We start from the raw sequence: 24,449 nt of genomic DNA, 5'->3' as shown, positions 1-24,449 counted from the left end.
GAGCCTCTCACCTCCCCGGTCATATCCTCTGTTATCCCCATAGATAATGATGTAATGTGGTGACGTCACAGCCTCTCACCTCCCCGGTCATATCCTCTGTTATTCCCATAGATAATGATGTAATGTGATGACATCACAGCCTCTCACCTCCCCGGTCATATCCTCTGTTATCCCCATAGATAATGATGTAATGTGATGACATCAGAGCCTCTCACCTCCCCGGTCATATCCTCTGTTATCCCCATAGATAATGATGTAATGTGATGACATCAGAGCCTCTCACCTCCCCGGTCATATCCTCTGTTATCCCCATAGATAATGATGTAATGTGATGACATCAGAACCTCTCACCTCTCCGGTCATATCCTCTATTATTCCCATAGATAATGATGTAATGTGATGACATCAGAGCCTCTCACCTCCCCAGTAAGATGGAAGATGATCTCCAGACTCAGGTTTAATATCTTCTCCATAATTTGGTCTTTGTCCTTATTCATCTTTTATGTCAATCAGGAAAAATGAAAAGAATACAACAAAAGATCTTTTATTGTAAAAAGGATGAGATGATTATGAGAAAAATCAACTAAAAACACAAAAAAAATAACTGAAGATAAGGGGAAATTATTTGAAAAGATAAAACAGTGCAGATGTTGTCTTCCCTTTTTTTACTGTCGGAGCCAACTGAATCCGATCTGAAGAGACTGTGCAGGAGATCGGGTTACTCATAAACCGTGTGTCGCTCTCTCTCCCTCATGTGTAGTGCGGGGTCTGTCGCTCTCTCCCCCATGTGTAGTGCGGGGTCTGTCACTCTCTCTCCCCCATGTGTAGTGCGGGGTCTGTCGCTCTCTCTCTCCCCCATGTGTAGTGCGGGGTCTGTCGCTCTCTCCCCCATGTGTAGTGCGGGGTCTGTCGCTCTCTCTCCCTCATGTGTAGTGCGGGGTCTGTCGCTCTCTCTCCCTCATGTGTAGTGCGGGGCCTGTCTCTCTCTCTCCCTCATGTGTAGTGCGGGGTCTGTCGTTCTCTCTCCTCCATGTGTAGTGTGGGGTCTGTCGCTCTCTCTCCCTCATGTGTAGTGCGGGGTCTGTCGCTCTCTCTCCCCATGTGTAGTGCGGGGTGCTGCCCTGGTTAGGGCAGGAGTCTGGGGCACACAGGGTCAGGTCTAGTTATATTGCAGGGTAAGAGTTCTACACCTGATATTGATTTGCCGCTGTGGAATGTGAATGACCCGACCATATGAATCTACATTGATGGGGGAGACTTTTTGGCAGAGGTCACTATTGGGATTTTATGAAAGGTTTTTCTTTTCTCCTCTGTGATGCTGTAATTTTTGGAGTTTTTTTTTGTCTCCAGTAAACCAGGGGTAATTCTTATAAACTTGAGGTAGTGTCAATACCTACTAATAGGTCTCTATGATCCATCTCTTACATGTGAATGTTGGGAGTATTAAGGGTAAGTGGTATTGTGGAGGTGGCCTAATCTATAGCTTGTTTGTTTAAACGTAAGAATATCTGTGTATGTAAATAATCAAATATAGATGTAGTTGCATAATTATCTGTCTGTCTATGTAGCCATCGCATAGAGCCATAATATAATCCTAAATTTCGATAAAGCTCAACGGCAGGACAACATGGATTCACGCCCCGCATTACAGAAGGGTCAATCCATCGGAGCTGTACTGAGTGTCCTGCTCATATTTATCCTTTTCAAAAAGACCTGTACAGTCTCAAACCATCATTGCCAAAACAGTTAGAAAAGAGGACTTAAGGGGGCTTTACACGGTAGCGATATCTGTAACGATGTCGCTATCGTGCGTACCCGCCGCCTCGTTTGGACGACACGCGCATATCGCTGCCCGTCGCGCACAAAATCGCGCTCCCCCGTCATACGGCTTACCTGCGCTGCGACGTCGCTATGGCCAGCGATCCGCCTCCTTTCTAAGGGGGCGGTTTGTGCGGCGTCACAGTGACGTCACACAGCAGCCGTCCAATAGAAGCGGAGGGGCGGAGATGAGCGGGACGTAAACATCCCGCCCACCTCCTTCCTTCCGCATTGGCGGTGGACGCAGGCAAGGAGATGTTCCTCGCTCCTGCGGTGTCACACACAGCAATGTGTGCTGCCGCAGAAACAAGGAACAATATCGCTAATGAGAGGTGACCGATTTTTGGTTTTAGGACGACCTCTCCAGGGCAAACGATTTGTGCCACTTATGCGATCGTTTTAGGTCGCACAAAAATGTCACACGCTGCGATATCGTTAATGACGCCGGATGTGCGTCACTAACGGCGTGACCCCGATGATAAAACATTAACGATATCGTAGCGTGTAAAGCCCCCTCTAGAGAGCCTTGAGACATGGGAAAGTCCAACTACAAAGGGTAAGGACTCGTCTAGGGGTCCTTGGTCTCAAACCAGTGAAGAATCCCCTTTCCCCTCTCCACCCATGCCTCAACGTTCAGTCAGGCAGGATTTCCCAACAGATCTTTCTTCCTCTTTTCCTAAGGGAACACGGTACCCTTGGTATTTGGAAATGGCAGAAGTGAGTCAAGGGGGGACTGTTAAGAGTACGAATTGAGTAATCTAAAATACTTAATTCAGCCATTTCATAGACCCAAAAATGTGGTTTGGTTAATGTAACCTAACAATTTATAAATGTTTTTGTCTCCTACTAACTCATATGAATATATTCAGTGATTTTCCTTAATACAAAATGCTAGCTATGGACTCTTTTATTTCGGGAAAAGTTTTGGAAGAGCCTATCCCATCAGGCTGTTGTGTCCCCGGCCTAGTCTGCTGAGCACTGGCAGTGACACGCAAGTTAACGTCACATCTCAGAAACCAACGGTCCTGAAACAACCGAAGCAGAAAGCGGCTGCTATTTTACCCATTATTCCAGAAGGGTTTTTTTTCCAAGTCAGCGTCACAAACTGTTTACATGAAGCCTCATCATGTTTTGTTTTTTTTATCAAGAACAGATCATCCAGGTTCACGAAGTGGCCCTAAGTGGACTAGCACTGACCAAGCATACTCCTTTTTGTTTCATATCCGGAAAGAAGAACCATAGACAATCTGTAGCAATTGTTTTTTAGTTATGTGGTAATTTTAAAATAAGATAATGTGCCCTAATGAAAGTAATAACGCCAATTCTAATAGCCCCTATAAATGATAAAGTTATTTTTAATAAATACAATAAGTACTTAAGGGGGGGGGTTAAATCCTGTAGTGTTGTATTAGACAACAATCTCATGGAAAGCACACACACACACACATATATATATATAAATATAATTAGAGTCCCAAGGGGGGTAAGTCACAAATTAGTCCCAAATAAAATATATCTAAATGGGAAAAATCTTTAAAATTTAAGGTTAACAATATTCACAGATATTTTATTAAGGGGGGACTGTGGAGGTGGCCTAAGTGATAGCTTGTTTGTTTAAACGTAATAAGAATATCTGTGTATGTAAATAATCAAAATATAGATGTAGTTGCATAATTATCTGTCTGTCTATGTAGCCATCGCATAGACCCATAATATAATCCTAAACTGTATAGTCATGAAAGGGTTACCAAGAATAAGTGAACAGATGTACAAACAATGAACAAAGAAAGTATTTATGCTTATCAGTAGTTCCACACAAAGAAGGAATGTGCCATCTATGGGATGAAATTTGTGTACCTACACTCCCCAACTCTCCCTATGCGGCTTCGATGTGTGAGAGAAAACAGATTGATACTTTTTGTACATGTCTGAAGGTTGAAATGTAATACTAAAATCTAAGCTATAGAATATACGAGTTCAGTGGATGACGCTGGCTCAAGGAGAGACCACGTTTTGTGTGATCACTGTCTGATTCATTAATATCGGCACTGATATACAGCTAATGCGGCACCGGTCTCTGGATACCCTGTATGAAGATACCATTAGCTATCTTTACCCAAAATCTCTACCTTGACAGTATTAACCCAATAGATGAAAGATCTGGGATCACATTTAAAATTGTTTTCCCAAAAGAAAGGCGTACAGAAGAATATAACTGTTAAAAGGCCACGTCTCACTAAAGCCTGCCTTACACATTGCAATTTCGCATACGATATCGTATGCGATTTGCAACGCCCCCATCGTATGTGCGGCACGTTCAATTTGTTGAACGTGCCGCACAAACGATTAACCCCCGTCACAAATGCTTACCTTCCATACGACGTCGAAGTGGGCGGCGAACGTCCACTTCCTGGAGTGGGAGGGACGTTCAGCGTCACATCGACGTCACAAGGCAGCCGGCCAATAGAAGCGGAGGGGCGGAGTTGAGCGGGACATAAACATCCCGCCCACCTCCTTCCTTCCGCATTGCCAGCCGGGAGCTGCAGGACGCAGGTAAGCTGCAGTTCATCGTTCCCGGGGTCTCACACACTGCGATGTGTGCTACCCCGGGTATGATTAACAACCTGACGTGCAAGTCGTCAGGAATGAACGACGTCCGTGCGATGAACGGCAATTGCACGTCGCTGTCACATGCTACAACATACCTTACGATGTGCGTCACTTACGACGTGACCCCGCCGACACATCGTAAAATATATTGTAGAGTGTAAAGCGGGCTTAAGCGACATCGCTAGCAACATCGCTGCTGAGTCACTTTTTTTGTCACGCAAAAGCGATCTTGCTAGCGATGTTGCTGTGTGTGACATCCAGCAACAACCTGGCCCCTGCTGTGAGGTTGCCGGTCGTTGTTGAATGTCCTGGACCATTTTTTAGTTGTTGCTCTCCCACTGTGAAGCACACATCGCTGTGTGTGACAGCGAGAGAGCAACAAATGATTGTGCAGGAAGCAGGGAGCCGGCTTCTGTGGACGCTGATAACCAAGGTAAATATCGGGTAACCAAGCAAAGGCTTTGCTTGGTTACCCAATATTTACCTTCATTACCAGCGTCGCAGTTTCTAGAAGCCGGCTCCCTGCACACGTAGCCAAGGTACACATCGGGTAACTATAAGTGAAGCGCTTTGCTTAGTAACCCGATGTGTACTATGGTTATGAAGCACAGCGTCGTTACATGGGTCGCTGGTGGCTGGAGGCTGATCTCTGATCGCTGTGGAGATCTGCCTGTTTGCCAGGTCAGATCGCTGGTGGGATCGCTGGAGCGTCGCTTAGTGTGACGGTATATTTAGGGTCACTGCTTCGTTATTTCTGAGACCTTCTGTTATTAAATGGAGAATGAATATATAAACATACGTTGCTGGAGTTATAGTGACCAGAACCCCTGATTGTAATGAATGGCATATAACACGTGGAGTGAGGGGTTTATCAGAAGGAATATAATATATATACATTATATATATATATATATATATATATATATATATATATATATATATAAATATATATATATACACTCCTTTTGTAGTCCTAAGGGCCAGTTGGTCAGTGAATGCAGTGCACACTGGTTTAGTGGCCCCTTTCTCACGTTTGCACTGTATAAGTGTGTGTTGGTGTTTAGAGGATAATAGTAAAGGGTTAATGCTACATTTGTTTCCTCTTTTTGCTGCAGGAACATGTTGGAGTAAATGAGGAATTGGTGAATATCTGATGTGATTGCAGATCTTTGCAGTAATTACGTATGTGAATATTAACCCCACATTTGCTGGCACCAGTCATGCGGGACAGACCCTGTTATTATGGAGGCTGTGATTAATAATAATGGTGTCTATCACCGTACTTAATCCCTGCAGCTCTTGGAGGTGTCTGCCGTCCGGGCGGGGATTTATCTACTTCACTGATTTTTTAAGCGGTTTACGAATTTTTACTAACAACCACCAAGATAAAGTTCATTATCTCAGCTAGAAACAAGTAGAATATATCAGCTGTAATCCACCCATCCGCTGTAATCCACGCATCAGCTGTAATCCACGCATCAGCTGTAATCCACGCATCAGCTGTAATCCACGCATCAGCTGTAATCCACGCATCAGCTGTAATCCACACTTCAGCTGTAATCCACACTTCAGCTGTAATCCACACTTCAGCTGTAATCCACACTTCAGCTGTAATCCACACATCAGCTGTAATCCACACATCAGCTGTAATCCACACATCAGCTGTAATCCACACATCAGCTGTAATCCACACATCTGACTGAATAGGATAACTGAAGTGAGCACTAATATATGTATTCTGAGTGCAAGCCAAAAAATACATACTATATAAGGATAAGGCTGCACATCAAACTTAGATAATGGTATAATGCCTCATATAATGCCTCAAGCATATGGAAAAATATTGGAAAATACAATGAAAAATGCTACTTGCTAACTGGAACATGTGAATAATGAATTGCATACCTGCCATGAATATTAGGAAAAAGGAGATATTTAGCAATCGCATTGATCAATGTAACTGAGCCCCAAAACCTCGTCAAGGTATATCTCTATATTGGGGTCCCTAGCTCTGTGACCCTGTGTGTCATCTCATTGCAATTAAAAACTGCTGTGTGTGGAGAGGGGTAACCAAGGACTGTCTTATATAGGAGATGGAAAAAACATGGCCGAAAGGGGCGGAGCTGTGTTCACATTTTTCCATATGCTTGAGGCATTATACTATTATCTAAGTTTGATGTGCAGCCTTATCCGTATATAGTAATCCACACATCAGCTGTAATCTACACATCAGCTGTAATCCACACATCAGCTGTAATCCACACATGAGCTGTAATCCACACATGAGCTGTAATCCACACATGAGCTGTAATCCACACATGAGCTGTAATCCAAACATCAGCTGTAATCCACGCATCAGCTGTAATCCACGCATCAGCTGTAATCCACGCATCAGCTGTAATCCACGCATCAGCTGTAATCCACGCATGAGCTGTAATTCACGCATGAGCTGTAATTCACGCATGAGCTGTAATCCACACATGAGCTGTAATCCACGCATGAGCTGTAATCCACGCATGAGCTGTAATCCACGCATGAGCTGTAATCCACGCATGAGCTGTAATCCACACATGAGCTGTAATCCACACATGAGCTGTAATCCACACATGAGCTGTAATCCACACATGAGCTGTAATCCACACATCAGCTATTCTACTAAAAGTGTAAAGTGCTCACCAAAAGGAGCCAAGACAGATGATGTATGCGCACACAGAATGTGGTGAGCCTTCCTCATAAAGATGGCTGCAGCCCGGGTGCACGATGCTGATGAGCAGCCACTCCAACCTCCACACTAGAGGTGAGGGACGGCTGCTTAGCATTAGACATGCACACTCATAAGGCTTGCACTGGGAGCCCATCATATAATGAGTGAGATGCAGTGTCTGAACTGTGACCTATAAATGATGCCAAAAACCTAGGTCAGGCGGGCCCATCAGCACTATATATAAGTGCATCTCACACAGATACGCGAGATGCACAGTGTCTTAACTATAGCCTATAAATAACGCACAACACTAGGTCAGGCGGGTCAGTTAGCACTATATGAGTGCATAATGGGTGCTTTACACGCTGTGACATAGCTAGCATCGGCTAGCGATGTCGAGCGCGATAGCACCCGCCCCCGTCGTATGTGCGATATTGTGTGATCGCTGCCGTAGCGAACATTATCGCTACGGCAGCGTCACACACACATACCTGCTCTGCGACGTCACTATGACCGGCGATCCGCCTCCTTTCTAAGGGGGCGGGTCGTGTGGCGTCACAGCGACGTCACACGGCAGGCGTCCAATAGAAGCGGAGGAACGGAGATGAGCGGGACGTAACCTCCCGCCCACCTCCTTCCTCATTGCCGGTGGAGGCAGGTAAGGAGATGTTCGTCGCTCCCGCGGTGTCATATGTAGCGATGTGCGCTGCCGCAGGAACGACGAACAACATCGTACCTGTCACAGCAGCGATATTAAGGAAATGAGCGACGTGTCAACGAACAACGATTTGTCACGTTTTTGTGCTCATTGATCGTCGCTCATTTGTGCTACACGCTGCGATGTCGGTAACTGCGCCGCATGTGTGTCACTACCGACGTGACCCCGACGATATATCGTTACCGATATCGCAGCGTGTAAAGCACCCTTTACACATGACAGGCTCACCAATTTACCACCTGAATTCAGAACGTCAGCACATATCCTGCAAAAATCGATAAAATGTGCCATACCTCAAATAGTGAGATATTAGTTTATATTTTGGCCCAAAATATGTAAGCTCGCAATCCGTTCGTCAAGGATTCTCACACTTGCGAGTCCCTACACCAAATTTGCTAGAAAAAACACATAGAACTATATAAAAAACTTACCAAAAGGAGCCAAGACAGATGATGATGATGACACCTCTAGTGTGGAGGTTGGAGTGGCTGTTCATCAGCATCTTGCATCCGGGCTGCAGCCATCTTTATGAGGAAGGCTCACCACATTCTGTGTGCGCATACATCATCTGTCTTGGCTCCTTTTGGTGAGTTTTTTTTATATAGTTCTATGTGGTTTTTCTAAAAGTGTAAAGTGATAAGAAAAAAAGCATTTATGAGGAGCGTACTCAACTTTCCCTCAACTGTCATATCTTAAGCCTGCTTTACATGTTACGATTTCGCATACGATATCGTATACGATCGTAACCGCCCCCATCGTATGTGCGGCATGTTCAATTTCTTGAACGTGACGCACAAACGATTAACCCCCGTCACACGTACTTACCCGTCCATACGACCTCGATGTGGGCGGCGAACGTCCACTTCCTGGAGTGGGAAGGACATTCGGCGTCACATCGACGTCACGTGGCAGCCGGCTAATAGAAGCGGAGGGGCGGAGCTGAGCGGGACGTAAACATCCCATCGTGCCAAATAGCGAGTACAATGCAAATCAATGGGAAATGCGAGTAATTTCCTGCTGGACCCAACAAAGAGGTCTGGAGCCTGAGGAAAAGACTGAAACGGATGGAAAGTGATGAAACTGAATGGGGAGAGGCTGGAGAATGTGCTGCATGCATACTCCTCCATCACCAGCTGTCACACTGCCCCGCTGCCCCTGATGAAGCTGCTATACAGCGGATCGCGGGGGGGGGCTCTCTCCACGACCCCCTTTACTGACGTGCTCCCTGCTTTTGTGCTCTTTACTGACGCATGCTAATATATCTTGTGTCCTCAGTCTCCTTTATGCATGGATTCCCTGCTCACATACTTGCCTGTGACAAATGCAAACTGATACCAGGCCCGGTCACTAACTATGTGTCACCTTAGGGATCAACCACTTTTTGCATAATATATATATATATTTGACGCCCTGGCAAAACCAGGTAGTCACAAATAGGGCCCCGCATAACACCTTCCCTCATTAGGAAACACACAGCGACCAGTAAACCCATCACCCCCCTCAGGGACTGATAGGCACGCCAGGGGGCGGAACCAGGAGGTTGGAAGACGCTCACCTAGGAGTCTAGACAGCCCGAGGGTGGGAAAACAGCAGATAGCTTCTAGTTCAAGTTTGGAGAGGAGTGTGGGCTGGAGCTAGGTGTAGCTCCAGCAGAGAAGTCCAAGTTGAACAGCGCTAGGGTTGGAGCCCTGGTGCCACTGGCTAAGAGGCAGACAGTGGTCTCCGTCAGCAGGAGACGAGAAGACGGTTCGGCAGAACCGAGGTGGACCGGGACAGGGTTGTAGCCCGCCGGTACCTACACCAGGGACCCGACCGGAAATCGTGCACAACGGGGGTTACTCGGACCCTGAAGCCAGGAACCAGAAACGACTGGAACTGGTTAATTAACCAATTGAGGCGAGGACTAGAGGTCCTGTCCCACCCAAAGTCCCTCATAGAAGACAACAGCCCACCGATTAGGGATAAGAGGTCACCACCAAGGCCCAGAGATCCCACGGGCTAGCGTCTGCGGGCACGGCTCCTTAGGCCACATCCAGCTGGGAGCAGACTCCCGAGTTTCACACCGGGAAGATCCATTTAACACAAACATGTGCAGGAAGAGATAGAGACCACCAGCCGGGTGGGGGATCCAGAACGCAACCGACCGCGGCACTGGCCACCACCATCTTTTGTTACCACAGACTTGTGTGTGTTTCTAATCGTGAGTACTCCAGCACCCCTGCGGTCGCCATCCCCCTGCACCATCCCACCGGGTCCCGTGGCCACCATCCCTGCCCACAGAGGGGTTAACAACTTGCTGCACAACATCTCCCCTGGGTGCCCCATAACAGCAGCGGTGGTGACCCACCTCACCAAACACCGTGGGTGGCGTCACAAACTGGTTACGGCCTAGCCCGTACATCTACGTCCCCCATTTATTCGGCGTGTCTGCGAGACCCTCGGGTCCGGAGACCCTCGAGCCACCACCCCTGAAGGCTCGGATCCGAGCAGCGTCGGCTGCTGGCACGGGGGCGGCACATATATATATATATATTGTGAGGTAGCACGGTCGGCTGCGCAGCAGAAGACACGGGATCCAGGCATTAAGGTTCACAGCACACGGTTTTAATGTCCAAACAAAAGTCCATCACAATACATGTGCCTCTCCAGCAGAAAACTCAGGGAGTTCTGTTCACTCCCTCACACCCGGCACACCTGCCCTTGTTCCTGATTCTATTTAACCCTCCCTTCAGCCTGTAGGGAAACAGCATTAACCCTATAGTGGATTTACTTTCTATCATGGAGTGAGCACAACCGGGGCGAGACATACCGGCCGTCATAGATAACCCCGGTCACAGTCTCACATACCCCCCCCCTCAGTTCAAGCGTGCGGGGTTGAACTCCAGCCATCAAACACGGGCCGCGGGACAAGGCATCGGCGTTGCCCTGCAACCTACCGGCCCGGTGTTCAACCGTAAACCGGAAGTTCTGCAGAGAAAGGAACCACCGGGTAACCCGGGCATTCCGTTCCTTGGCGGACCTCATCCAGACCAGTGGAGAGTGATCCGTCACCAAGCGAAACTGCCGTCCCAGCAGGTAATAGCGTAGGGACTCCAAGGCCCACTTGATCGCCAGGCACTCCTTCTCCACTACGCTATAATTCCGCTCGGGAGGGGTGAGCTTCCGACTCAAGAAGGTGACGGGGTGTTCCTCCCCCTGAACCACCTGAGACAGCACTGCCCCCAGGCCGACCTCCGAGGCGTCAGTCTGTACAATGAACTCCTTCCGGAAATCAGGGTTGACCAGAACGGGCTGTCCGCACAGGACCTCCTTCAGGGCCCGGAAGGAGTCCTCGGCCTGCGGAGTCCAGCGCACCATGACGGACTTCTTGCCTTTGAGAAGGTCCGTCAAGGGGGCTGATAGTCCCGCAAAATCCTTTACAAACCTCCTGTAGTACCCCACGATACCCAGGAAGGCCCTAACCTGCTTCGTGGTCAGGGGTCTAGGCCACTTCTGGATCGCCTCAACCTTGTTAATTTGGGGCTTAATCACTCCTTGGCCTATCACGTAGCCCAAGTAGCGGGCTTCCGTGAGTCCCAATGCACATTTCTTGGGATTGGCTGTCAATCCGGCTGTTCGAAGCGCGTCCACCACCGCTTGTACCTGTTCCAAGTGGGTCTGCCAATCGGAGCTGTAAATAATGATGTCATCCAGGTACGCTGATGCATACGCCTGGTGGGGTTCCAGCACTAAGTCCATCAACCTCTGGAACGTGGCCGGAGCGCCATGTAACCCAAAAGGCAAGACAACATAGTGGAAGAGACCCTCCGGCGTAACAAAAGCGGTTTTCTCCTTGGCGGACTCCGTCAGTGGCACCTGCCAGTACCCCTTGGTCAGGTCGAGCGTGGTGAAATATCGCGCCTGTCCCAGCCTATCAATCAGCTCATCCACCCGGGGCATGGGGTAGAGATCGAACTTGGATATTTCGTTCAATCTCCTAAAGTCATTGCAGAACCTTAAGGAGCCATCGGGTTTTAGTATTAGGACAATCGGACTAGCCCATTCACTCCGGGATTTTTCGATGACCCCCAGGCGTAACATTGTCTTTACTTCCTCCGATATGGCTTGTCGTCGAGCCTCCGGTACCCGGTATGACTTCAGGCGTACCTTCAGGTGGGGCTCGGTGACAATATCGTGTCGTATCAGACTGGTCCTACCGGGCAGCTCGGAGAAGACATCGGGGTTCTGCTGAACCAACCGTCTGGCCTCTCGCCTCTGTTGCTTGGTGAGGGCTTCTCCAATCCTTACTTCCGGTTCGTCCTCTCCGGAGGTCGCTGGAGCCGGATGTGAACGACCCGAAGAGGAGGGAGGTGGGGAAAAAACAGCCATCAGGCTTTCCCGTTCCTGCCAAGGTTTTAATAGGTTGACATGGTATATTTGTTCAGGTTTCCGCCTACCGGGCTGCAATACTTTATAGTTAACCACCCCTACTCTTTCCTTTATCTCGTAGGGGCCTTGCCACTGAGCTAGGAATTTACTCTCCGCCGTGGGGATTAATACCAACACCCGATCCCCGGGGTTAAAGGTCCGCACGGTGGCTTGTCTATTGTAGCGGCCGCTTTGCGTGGCCTGAGCCTCCTGTAAATGCTCCTTCACAATTGGCATGACCGCGCTTATGCGGTTCTGCATACCTAAAATGTGTTCGATCACACTTTTATGGGGGGTGGGCTCTTGTTCCCATGTTTCTTTTGCCAGGTCCAACAATCCCCGGGGATGTCGCCCGTATAACAATTCAAAAGGCGAAAACCCCGTGGATGCCTGTGGCACCTCTCGTATGGCAAACATCAAATAGGGAAGCATCATATCCCAGTCTTTCCCGTCTTTTGAGATCACCCTTCTTAGCATGGTTTTCAGGGTTTTATTGAAACGCTCGACTAAACCGTCCGTTTGAGGATGATACACAGACGTACGCAACTGCTTGATCTGGAGTAGCCGGCATAGCTCTTTGGTCACTTTAGACATGAATGGGGTTCCCTGATCCGTAAGGATCTCCTTGGGCAACCCCACCCGGCAGAACACAGCAAACAACTCCCGAGCTATAAGCTTTGCTGCAGTATGTCTGAGAGGTATCGCCTCGGGATACCGGGTGGCATAGTCAACGATCACTAGGATGTGTTGGTGCCCTCGAGCGGACTTTACAAGGGGCCCCACCAGATCCATCCCTATCCGTTCAAAAGGGACTTCTATAATGGGTAACGGTACCAACGGACTGCGAAAATGGGTCAGTGGTGCGGTAAGCTGACACTCCGGGCAGGTTTCGCAGAACCGTTTTACCTCCCCGAAGACCCCGGGCCAATAGAACCTTTGCAATATTCGCTCCTGCGTTTTCTTGACCCCTAGGTGGCCACTCATCAGGTGTTTATGAGCCAAGTCGAGGACCCGCCGGCGATGCGGCTGGGGCACCACCAACTGTTCTACCCCCACGCCCCGTATTTCATCTACCCGGTAGAGTAAATCCTGCTTAAGAGCGAAATGGGGGTACCTTACCTGGGCACCGGGCAGCTGTGCCACCCCGTCAACTACTGTCACCCGACTCCGGGCATGTATTAACGTAGGGTCCTGGAGTTGGGCTGTCCCAAACGTATCCGGGGACGCCTCCAACTCCGGGATGGGCTCGACCGTCTCAGCCTCTCCTGCCAATACCTCTAGGGGTGACCTACCGGGTTCACACTCTGTCCCTATCATGGTGACCCCTACGGCAGGTGTCCCGGATTCAGGATTGTAGGGCTCAGGTCCCGGACCAACCAATATCTGAGGGGACTTAGGGGGTCCCCTCCATAAAGTCCAAAAATAGGGCAGATCCCTTCCTAGGATCACGTCATAAGGAAGAGTGTTAATAAGTCCCACCTCATGTTGCACCTAACCGCAAGGTGCTGTGATGGTGACAATCCCCGTGGGATAGTCGCGGCGGTCCCCATGTATGCAAACCACCCCCACGGTACGTCCTGTGGCCTTTACTTCAGCCCTCAAGGTGGATCGCACAAGGGTCACTAAGCTTCCGGAATCCAACAATCCTGTAACCGGACATCCATTCACCTGTATTTGGCACAAGTGGGGCTCCGTCTCTGGGGAGACCAGGTCAGCGGTACACACCACCTGAGCATACATTGAACCCCGCCGGGTAACCCCACAATCCATGGGCTCCGTGGTGAGTGGACACTGGGCTTCCATATGTCCCACCCGCTGGCACCGCCAACATCTCATGGGGACGGAAACCCCCTTGACGGGTTGTCGTTTAGGGTACAGAACCTTCCGGACCTCAGGAATGGCGGCCGCGGCCTCAGACGGGACGGTAGGGGACTCCTGCACCGTTGTCAGCGGTGGGTCCTTGGCCCTAGGCTTGGAGGGGCCGGACCGACGGGCGGTACGCAAAGTCTCAGTGTCCCGTATCAAGTCCTGCGTAGCCACATGCCGCTCTACCAGGGACACTAATTGGTCCAGGGTACTCGGGTCACCCTGTCCAACCCACCGTTGAATGGTGACGGGTAAAGTGCGCACAAAACGATCCACTACTACCCTTTCCACCATTTGCGCCGGGCTCAGAGTGTCAGGCTGCAACCACTTTTTTACAAGATGCAACAAGTCATAGGCCTGGGAGCGTACGGGTTTGGCTTCTTCAAAGAACCACTGATTTACCCGCTGAGCCCGTACATAGGTATTCACCCCCAACCGAGCCAGTATTTCGGCTTTCAGGGTCACATAGTCAATGGCGTCCTCGGTACAGAGGTCCAGGTAAGCTTTTTGGGGTTCCCCCGTCAGATAGGGCGACAATACCTCAGCCCACTGCGGGGTCGGCAGCTTTTCCCGCTCGGCCACCCGCTCAAACACCGCCAGGAACGCTTCCACATCATCACCCGGGGTCATCTTTTGCAACGCTTGTCTCACCGCTTTCCGGACGCTGCCGTCGTCACCCGGTCCCGGGGTTGTTGCTGCCGGTCCGGCACGGATCGACTTGGCCAGGAGAACCATCTGTTCTTGGTGCCTTTTTTCCTGCAATTGCAAGGCTTGCTGCTGACGTGCATTGGCCTGATCCATCTGTTCTTGGAATTTTTTTTCCTGCACTTGCAAGGATTGGAGCAGGTGTGCATTGGTCTGCTGCTGCTGTGCATTAGCCTGTTGCTGCTGTGCATTAGCCTGTTGCTGCTGTGCATTAGCCTGAGCCAAATGCTTTAGTATGTCCTCCATGGCGTCGCCGGGTTTGGGCTGTAGTATAGCCGCTCGAATCCAGGACATGCGCAGCTGGGTCACCAGGGATGGATGCTACACCTCACCGGCTGTCATGCCCGCCGATTCTCCACCATATGTGAGGTAGCACGGTCGGCTGCGCAGCAGAAGACACGGGATCCAGGCATTAAGGTTCACAGCACACGGTTTTAATGTCCAAACAAAAGTCCATCACAATACATGTGCCTCTCCAGCAGAAAACTCAGGGAGTTCTGTTCACTCCCTCACACCCGGCACACCTGCCCTTGTTCCTGATTCTATTTAACCCTCCCTTCAGCCTGTAGGGAAACAGCATTAACCCTATAGTGGATTTACTTTCTATCATGGAGTGAGCACAACCGGGGCGAGACATACCGGCCGTCATAGATAACCCCGGTCACAGTCTCACAATATATATATATATATATATATATATATATATATTTATATATATATATATATATATATATATATATATATATATATATATATATATATATATATATATATATATATATATATATTATATAAAATGTGTGTGTTTTCCTTCATTCTTTGGGCTAGTTTCTGGAGCGTAGAGTTTAGTAGTTTCCAATTCTCTGCATGTGCCAGTGCTAATTGTGTGTGTGTTTCTGGACATTCATTATGTAGATCCTTTGCATCATATAATGGTGTGAGGCTCACAGGTTATATTCTATTTATCTGACCTATAAGGGTAACATTATTGTCATCTCATTGACCTATAAGGCAGATTTTGGAGTTGAGGTGACCCATTGTTTCTATCACTATATATATATATATTATATATATATATATATATATATATATATATATATATATATATATATATATACATTTTATTTTTAACATGATTAATTTCTATGTTCCTGTACGACTCCTTGATAACTTGTTTCACTCCAGTTATTATCATATATGGCAGTATGATTTTTAGTATCTATTGATGATGAAGAGTAATCTGTGTACATTTGGGTAGAGACTAGAGCTGATCGAACGGCCGAAAACCCGGTACCGTCAGATCACTGCAAGATTTTAAAAAGAGTCCACTCCGGAATCCGGTGCCCATATCAGTCAATGGGGACCGGAATCCAGAGGTTAAAAACGTTTGTGGAGGGGATAGGGGGGTAGGAGCGAGCGCGGAATACTCACCGAGGCGCTGTCATGGCGGCACACGCTTCCCGGGTCACGCTATTCCGTTCCAGAGCCAACAATTCAATATTCATTGTTTTTCCCGCCCACCGGTGCGTATAATTGGTTGCAGCTATACACGCCCCCACCCTGAGTGTCAGCTGACTACAACCAATCACAGGTACAAGGATGGCCGGTGGGCGGGGAAAGCAGTGTGTCTGCTGGTCAGCATGGTGGTAAAAAATAAACAATCGGCAGCACAGATACAGCGCGCGGCTGCAGCCCCAGCTGTCGGGCTGTATCTGTGCTGTGTATCCAATCACACGTTTGAGGCTGCCGGGTAATGCTATGGCAGATTCGCGTGAGTCCCTCGCATGTGTGATTGCGATGAAACCGCATGCGGCTTTTTTTTTGACGTGCAGTTCCCCCTAATCTTCATCCCCAGCAAAGATAACGCCGGCTGGGAGCTGATATTCCAGCCCGCAGCCGCTTGCCATTGACGCATCTATTAGAGTGCGATACCGGCTCTTCTTGGTGGCGTGATGCGGTGCAAATCGGGGTAATAGCAGCGCACGGCTGCTACTAAACCCAAGGTTGTGATGGCACAGGCGTCTATCAGATACCTGCATCACACAAACCTGTAAATGAATGTAAATAAACACAGAGAAAAATCCTTTATTTGAAATAACATACAAACACCCCCTCCTTCACCTCTTTATTACCCCCCAACATCCTGCTGCAGCTCTGACGTAATCCAAATGACGTCCCACGCTGCTTCAGCTCTGCTACATCTGAATATCACAGAGAGGGGCCAGAGAGCACGACCACTCTCTGTGATATTCAGAGAATGAATGAGGTGCGCATTGAGCGGTGACGTGACTCAGGTCATTTGCGGTCACAGCTGGAGGTTCCCACAGTCCTTCATCTGTGATCACAGGTAACCTGACTTCAGGTGGAGGTCACTGAGTTCACAGACCTGCATCTCCTCGCAGAAAAATTGCAGTTTTTTTGGCCAAGAGATGCAAATTTGGTGCTGAAATTTTTACACCATATTCCTGCATCCAATCTACACCTCTTGGCAAAAAAACCACGGTGTTTTGACGCATTTTTTTTGCCGCGGTTATTTTTTTGCGATTTTTTGCCAGGAGGTGCACATTTGCTGCTGAAATCGTCTGCACCAGATTTCAGCACCACATTTCCACCTTCTGAAAAGATTTTTTTTTCTTTTTACAGTCTGCCGTTCTCTGAACATGAGCGTGCATGTACCTAGAAACACATGCACGCTCCTATCAGAAGAATGCTGCTGTGCCGGTGATGTCAGACTTGTGCGGGTCTGCCAAGCATGACATCAACCCGGCACAGCCTGCCGTTCTCTGAGCATCAGCGTGCATGTACCTAGAAACACATGCACGCTCCTGTCAGAAGTGTGAGGCTGTGCTGCGATGCCAGACTCGTGGGAGTCCCTCACAAGTGTGATGCGGTCACATCAGTTTTTTTCCATCAGGCACAATCCTGAAAAAAAACGGATAAAACGGATCCGGCGCCGGATCCGTTTGATCCCTTATTGATTTGTATCAGCCCTGGATTGTGCTGGATGGTATTGCGTTGCATCTGGCTTTTGCTGGATCCGGCGTAATTGGCTAATGCGGCGGCCGGAGGAAACGTCTCTTGTAAGGTTTTTTGTCTCTGACAAACAAATGCTTTGCGCCAGATCCAGCGCCGTACGGCTCTTTTTATAATTGAAGCCTATGGGCGCCGGATTCGTCGTCATTCGTCATATGCCGGAAACCGGCGCCGGAATCCGTTTTTTGTTTCTGGGCATGCCCAGTCGTTGTTTAAATAGTCTCTCTCTCTCTCCCTGTTGATGTGTTGGTCGGTCGGTCCGTCGGTCTCTCCCCTCCCTTCTTTATATTCAACGATCACCGGCGCGGCGCTGCACGGCTGTCACACGGCTCTGGCGGCTTCTCCTCTTTTGAAACCGCCGTTCATTATTCCATCTCGTATTCCCTGCTTCTCCCACCCACCGGCACCTATGATTGGTTGCAGTCTGACACGCCCCCACGCTGAGTGACAGCTGTCTCACTGCACCCAATCACAGCCGCCGGTGGGCAGGTCTATATAGTGCAGTAAAATAAATACATTAAATAAAAAAAAACGACATGCGGTCGCCCCTAATTTTGATATAGCCAAGGTAAAGCCACACGGCTGATGGCTGGTATTCTCAGGATGGGGAGCTCCACGTTATGGGGAGCCCCCCAGCCTAAATCTATCAGCCAGCAGCCACCTGGAATTGCCACATCCATTAGATGCGACAGTCCCAGCACTATCCCAATTGCCCTGGTGCAGTGGCAATCGGGGTAATAAGGGGTTAATGGCAGCCTATAGCTGCCATTAAGTCCTAGATTAGTCATGCCATGCGTCTATGAGACACCCTCTCATCACTAATCTGTAAAAGTAACACAAAGACCTAAAAAACCCCCTTTATTTGAAATAAAAGACAAAAAGCATCCTTTGTCACAACTTTATTAACCCCCCAAACACCCCTTCAGGTCCGACGTAATCTACACAAGGTCCCACGACGTGTCTAGCACTGCTACATCTGACGCTCACAGCGAGCAAACAGAACAAGACTGCCCACTGTGAGCTCCATGCAGCAAGTGAAATGAGCCGTGTGAGAAGCGGTGACGTCACTCAGGTGATTTCCGGTCACAGCTGGAGTTCTCCACCTGTGACCGCAAATCAGGCCGCTGCGAGTGACGTCAGATGCGTGATCAGCGGTGACGTCACTCAGGCGAGTCCTCCACCTGTGTCTCACTTCAATCGCGGACTCCAGGACACATGGACTCCAGCTGTGACCGCAAATCACCCGAGTGAAGTCACCGGTTGTCATGTGGTTCACTTCACTTTCTGCATGGAGCGCACAGTGGGCAGTCATGTTCTATGCCGCTCGCTGTCAGCGTCAGATGTAGTAGAGCTGAATTTCCGTGGTATCTCGTGTGGATTACGTTGGACCTGGAGGGGTGTTTGGGGGTTAATAAAGTGGTGAAAGAGTGGGCATTTTTGTGTTTTATTTCAAATAAAGCATTTTTTGGATGTTTGTTTATTTACTTTCACTTACAGATTAATGATGGGGGGGTGGGTGTCTCAGATGCCTGCCATCAATAATCTAGGATTTAGTGGCAGCTATGGGCTGCTATTAACTCCTTATTACCCCAACTGCCACTGCACCAGGGCAATCGGAATGCGCTGGATAAAATGCCAAGACTGTCGCATCTAATGGATGCAGCAATTCCAAGCGGCTGCAGGCTGATATTTTTAGGTTGGGGGCAGCCTAATAACCAAAGGCCTCGCCAGTCTGAGAATATCAGCCTCCAGCTGTGGGCTTTATATTGGTTAGGCATCAAAATTGGGGGAACTACACGCCATTTTTTAAAATTTATTTTACTGCACGATATAGAAGCACATGGAGGCGCCTCTGACTGCAACCAATCACAGAAGTCGGTGAAAGAGCTACCGCGGGAGCAGTGTGACACCCACCCCGGTGATCGGTGAGTATGAAGCGCTTGCTCCTACCCTTTTGCCCCGGATTCTTGTCCCCATAGACTTTATATGGGGAGCAGCATCGGCCAAATACCAGCGATCAATCCCCCACCGACCCGGAGTCAGAGGGGATTGATCTGCCAGTTCTCTGAAACGCAGTGACAAAACGCAAAATGAATGGACTTGCTGCATCTTTGTGGTAACCTCAAAGATGAAGCAAAAAAACAAAACAAAAAAAAACCTGCAACGGAAGGGCTTTTATAGACCCTATGACGCTGCGGCCAGCCAATCACAGTAATGCCATAACCAACATGGCTGCGGCATTACGGAGATTGATTAAGAAGCCGAGCACGTTTATTGGCTACAAATCAGGCGCCAAAGCCAAAGCGTATACCCACAGCCTGAGGTTTTGGCTGTGAATGAAGCACATGGCGTGGTTGCTCGGAAAGCGGCAACGTAACCTCCTCATCGTCCTCCTCTCCTGAGCTACTTGACTGCATGTCTCTGGGTTCACACCAAGTGGGATCTACAACCTCATCATCATCCTCGCTGTTGTCCCACTCATCGCCCTGAGAGTCATTCTTCCTCCTCTTTCTGCCTTCACAGGACAGTCCATTAAGCGTGCTCTTCAAGTGTCCGAGTCTCAACATCCTAACCTCCACCCCCGGGGATAACGTCTGTTGGCGAGGGTCTGGATCATGCTCGCACAATTTTGTCCGGGCCCAGTTCCAATTGACAAAGATTTTGGGCATCAGTGCAGATGCTTTCCTCCTCGAGTCTGGGAATCTTTGGAAAAAAACTCTGATACTCATGGGATAGAATGTGTGAACAGCTCTGCAGACTCATTCATCTGTGATTCCCCACAGTCACTGGATGGTTGGAGAATTGTGACGCGAGGAGAACAAAAGTAATTGGGGTGCTACTTCTGAAGACTGTACTGTGTGTGATGTTGAGGAAGAGGACGAGAGGCCACTTGATGCAGAACTTGCTGTCAACTGTAGCACATGCTCTATCTGGCCCTCATCTACAAGTCATACCATTGTGAGGCTGCCAAAGAAAATGAGCGGAGTAGCCTGCCCGGTAACGGAAGCTGTCAGCAGTCTTTAGATAGGACATGCCCGTGTATGTTCAGTAGAGCTTGCAGGAACATTAGCATCTACCCCAACACCACATCTATGCCCCATTCCACCACAACCGTGGGATTAATTACTCATGTTTAATGTCTCTTTCCCCTCTTTAAACCAGCTGTTTCCCAACCCGAGGCCCACACCTGTGTCACCCATCACTAAATTAATAATCAGTATTTACATGATGAAATGTCAATATGGGGCTGGACCACGGATTTGCAATCTCCACTTAGATGATGAAATAGAAATTTTTGGCTGGACCACAGATTTGTATGTGAGGTCTGTGGTCAGCTGTGATCCTGCCGTCTCCACCGCTCTCATTACACAAGTATAAAACATCTAATACTGGAGGAGAAAACAAGACTGAACACAAGGAGGTCACAGCCGTCTACACCTCATAGGGGAGATCTCCATCTACCTGAGGATCCTGTGGAGGAGGAGGAGCGGGACATCTCTCTGGGGTCGTCCTCGTACTGGAGAGACCTGCAGGAGACACAGACAGGACGGACATCATTATTACATACAGATAATTATAGGCCGGGTGTATTCAGTCCTGTCTATTACCTGGTGATGTGCGGGGCTGGGGCTCCTCCATCATCACCTCCTTGTACCGCTCCTTGTGTCCTTCTAGATACTCCCACTCCTCCATGGAGAAATAGACGGTGACGTCCTGACACCTTACAGGAACCTGACAACACAATGAAACCGTCATTACCCAGAATCCTCCAGTGCCGTCCTGTGTAATGTCCCAGCATTCCCACCTCTCCAGTCAGCAGCTTCAGCATCTTGTTGGTGAGTTCCAGGATCTTCTGGTCATTGATATCCTCATGTATCCGGGGGTGAGGTGGAGGCCCCGGGATTGGGCTCAGGGTTCCTCCCCGTCCTTCATACACAGGGGCCTGACAGCGATCACTGGAGGTCTTCACTACTGTGTAATCCTGAGTGTGGAGACATTAATAATATAACTACAGACATTTCCAGAGTCCATCACCTCCCCGGTCATATCCTCTGTTATTCCCATAGATAATAATGTAATGTGATGACATCAGAACCTCTCACCTCCCCGGTCATATCCTCTGTTATCCCCATAGATAATGATGTAATGTGATGACATCACAGCCTCTCACCTCCCCAGTCATATCCTCTGTTATCCCCATAGATAATGATGTAATGTGATGACATCAGAGCCTCTCACCTCCCCGGTCATATCCTCTGTTATCCCCATAGATAATGATGTAATGTGATGACATCACAGCCTCTCACCTCCCCGGTCATATCCTCTGTTATTCCCATAGATAATGATGTAATGTGATGACATCAGAACCTCTCACCTCCCCGGTCATATCCTCTGTTATTCCCATAGATAATGATGTAATGTGATGACATCAGAGCCTCTCACCTCCCCGGTCATATCCTCTGTTATCCCCATAGATAATGATGTAATGTGATGACATCACAGCCTCTCACCTCCCCGGTCATATCCTCTGTTATTCCCATAGATAATGATGTAATGTGATGACATCAGAACCTCTCACCTCCCCGGTCATATCCTCTGTTATTCCCATAGATAATGATGTAATGTGATGACATCAGAGCCTCTCACCTCCCCGGTCATATCCTCTGTTATCCCCATAGATAATGATGTAATGTGATGACATCAGAGCCTCTCACCTCCCCGGTCATATCCTCTGTTATTCCCATAGAGAATGATGTAATGTGGTGACATCAGAGCCTCTCACCTCCCCGGTCATATCCTCTGTTATCCCCATAGATAATGATGTAATGTGATGACATCAGAGCGTCTCACCTCCCCGGTCATATCCTCTGTTATTCCCATAGATAATGATGTAATGTGATGACATCAGAGCCTCTCACCTCCCCGGTCATATCCTCTGTTATCCCCATAGATAATGATGTAATGTGATGACATCAGAGCCTCTCACCTCCCCGGTCATATCCTCTGTTATTCCCATAGAGAATGATGTAATGTGGTGACATCAGAGCCTCTCACCTCCCCGGTCATATCCTCTGTTATTCCCATAGATAATGATGTAATGTGATGACATCAGAACCCCTCACCTCCCCGCTCATATCCTCTGTTATCCCTATAGATAATGATGTGATGTGATGACATCAGAGCCTCTCACCTCTCCAGTAAGATGGAAGATTATCTCCAGATTCAGGCTGACTATCTTCTCCATAATTTTGTCTTTGTCCTTATTCATCATTTATGGGTCAATCAAGAAAAATAAAAAGAAAAACAGAGAAATGTTTTATCATAGTATCATAGTTTTTAAGGTTGAAGGGAGACTCTAAGTCCATCTACTTCAACCCGTAGCCTAACATGTTGATCCAGAGGAAGGCAAAAAAAACCCAATGTGGCAAACCAGTTCCAATGGGGAAAAATTTCCTTCCTGACTCCACATCCGGCAATCAGACTAGTTCCCTGGATCAATACCCTGTCATAAAATCTAATATACATAACTGGTAATATTAAATTTTTCAAGAAAGGCATCCAGGCTCTGCTTAAATGTTAGTAGTGAATCACTCATTACAACATCATGCGGCAGAGAGTTCCATAGTCTCACTGCTCGTACAGTAAAGAATCCTCGGCTGTGATTATGATTAAACCTTCTTTCCTCAAGACGTAGCGGATGCCCCCGTGTTCCAGTCGCAGGCCTAGTTGTAAAAAGATCTTTGGAAAGGTCTCTGTACTGTCCCCTCATATATTTATACATTGTGATTAGATCCCCCCTAAGCCTTCGTTTAATAATCTGTCTTGGTATTGCAGCCCACCCATTCCTCTAATAGTCTAGGTCGCTCTTCTCTGCACCCTCTCCAGTTCAGCTATGTCCTTCTTATATATCGGTGACCAGAATTGTACACAGTATATAAGTGCGGTCGCACTAGTGACTTGTACAGAGGTAGAACTATATTTTTTTCATGAACACTTATACCTCTTTTAATACATCCCATTATTTTATTAGCCCTGGCAGCAGCTGCCTGACACTGGCCACTAAAGTGAAGTTTACCATCCACCCATACACCCAAGTCTTTTTCTGTGTCTGTTTTACCCAGTGTTCTACAATTAAGTACATAATCATAAATGTTATTTCCTCTACCCAAGTGCATGACCTTACATTTATCTACATTAAACTTCAATTGCCACTTGTCAGCCCAATCCTCCAATTTACATAAATCTCCCTGTGATATAAAATTATCCTCCTCTGTATTGATTACTCTGCAGAGTTTAGTATCATCTGCAAATATTGAAATTCTACTCCGCATGCCCCCAACAAGGTCATTTATAAATATGTTGAAAAGAAGCGGGCCCAATACTGACCCCTGTGGTACCCCACTATGAACTGAGACCCAGTCCGAGTACGTACCATTAATAACCACCCTTTGTTTCCTATCACTGAGCCAGTTTTTAACCCAGTTACACATATTTTCCCCTATCCCTATTATTCTCATTTTATGTACTAACCTTTTTTGTGGCACCGTATCAAAAGCTTTTGAAAAGTCCATATACACAACATCCACT

General features: G+C 48.2%; 1 protein-coding gene across 1 annotated transcript in view; it reads right to left on the bottom strand.

Annotated features, from left to right (window-relative positions):
• LOC142257496 (uncharacterized) overlaps positions 1 to 24,449 on the bottom strand; it is a 66,323-nt gene that overhangs the window by 27,695 nt on the left and 14,179 nt on the right. The window contains exons 2-6 of the mRNA XM_075329638.1: positions 23,053 to 23,121; positions 21,667 to 21,843; positions 21,470 to 21,593; positions 21,324 to 21,388; positions 420 to 497 (exon numbers count right to left, since the gene is read on the bottom strand). Of these exons, the coding sequence (XP_075185753.1) occupies positions 420 to 497; positions 21,324 to 21,388; positions 21,470 to 21,593; positions 21,667 to 21,843; positions 23,053 to 23,121 (513 nt within the window). The remainder of the gene's footprint in view (positions 1 to 419; positions 498 to 21,323; positions 21,389 to 21,469; positions 21,594 to 21,666; positions 21,844 to 23,052; positions 23,122 to 24,449) is intronic.

Source organism: Anomaloglossus baeobatrachus, chromosome 1, assembly GCF_048569485.1.
Source record: "Anomaloglossus baeobatrachus isolate aAnoBae1 chromosome 1, aAnoBae1.hap1, whole genome shotgun sequence".
NCBI lineage: Eukaryota > Metazoa > Chordata > Amphibia > Anura > Aromobatidae > Anomaloglossus > Anomaloglossus baeobatrachus.
Note: the sequence above shows the minus strand (reverse complement) of the source record. Positions and strands in the feature narration are given on the sequence as shown.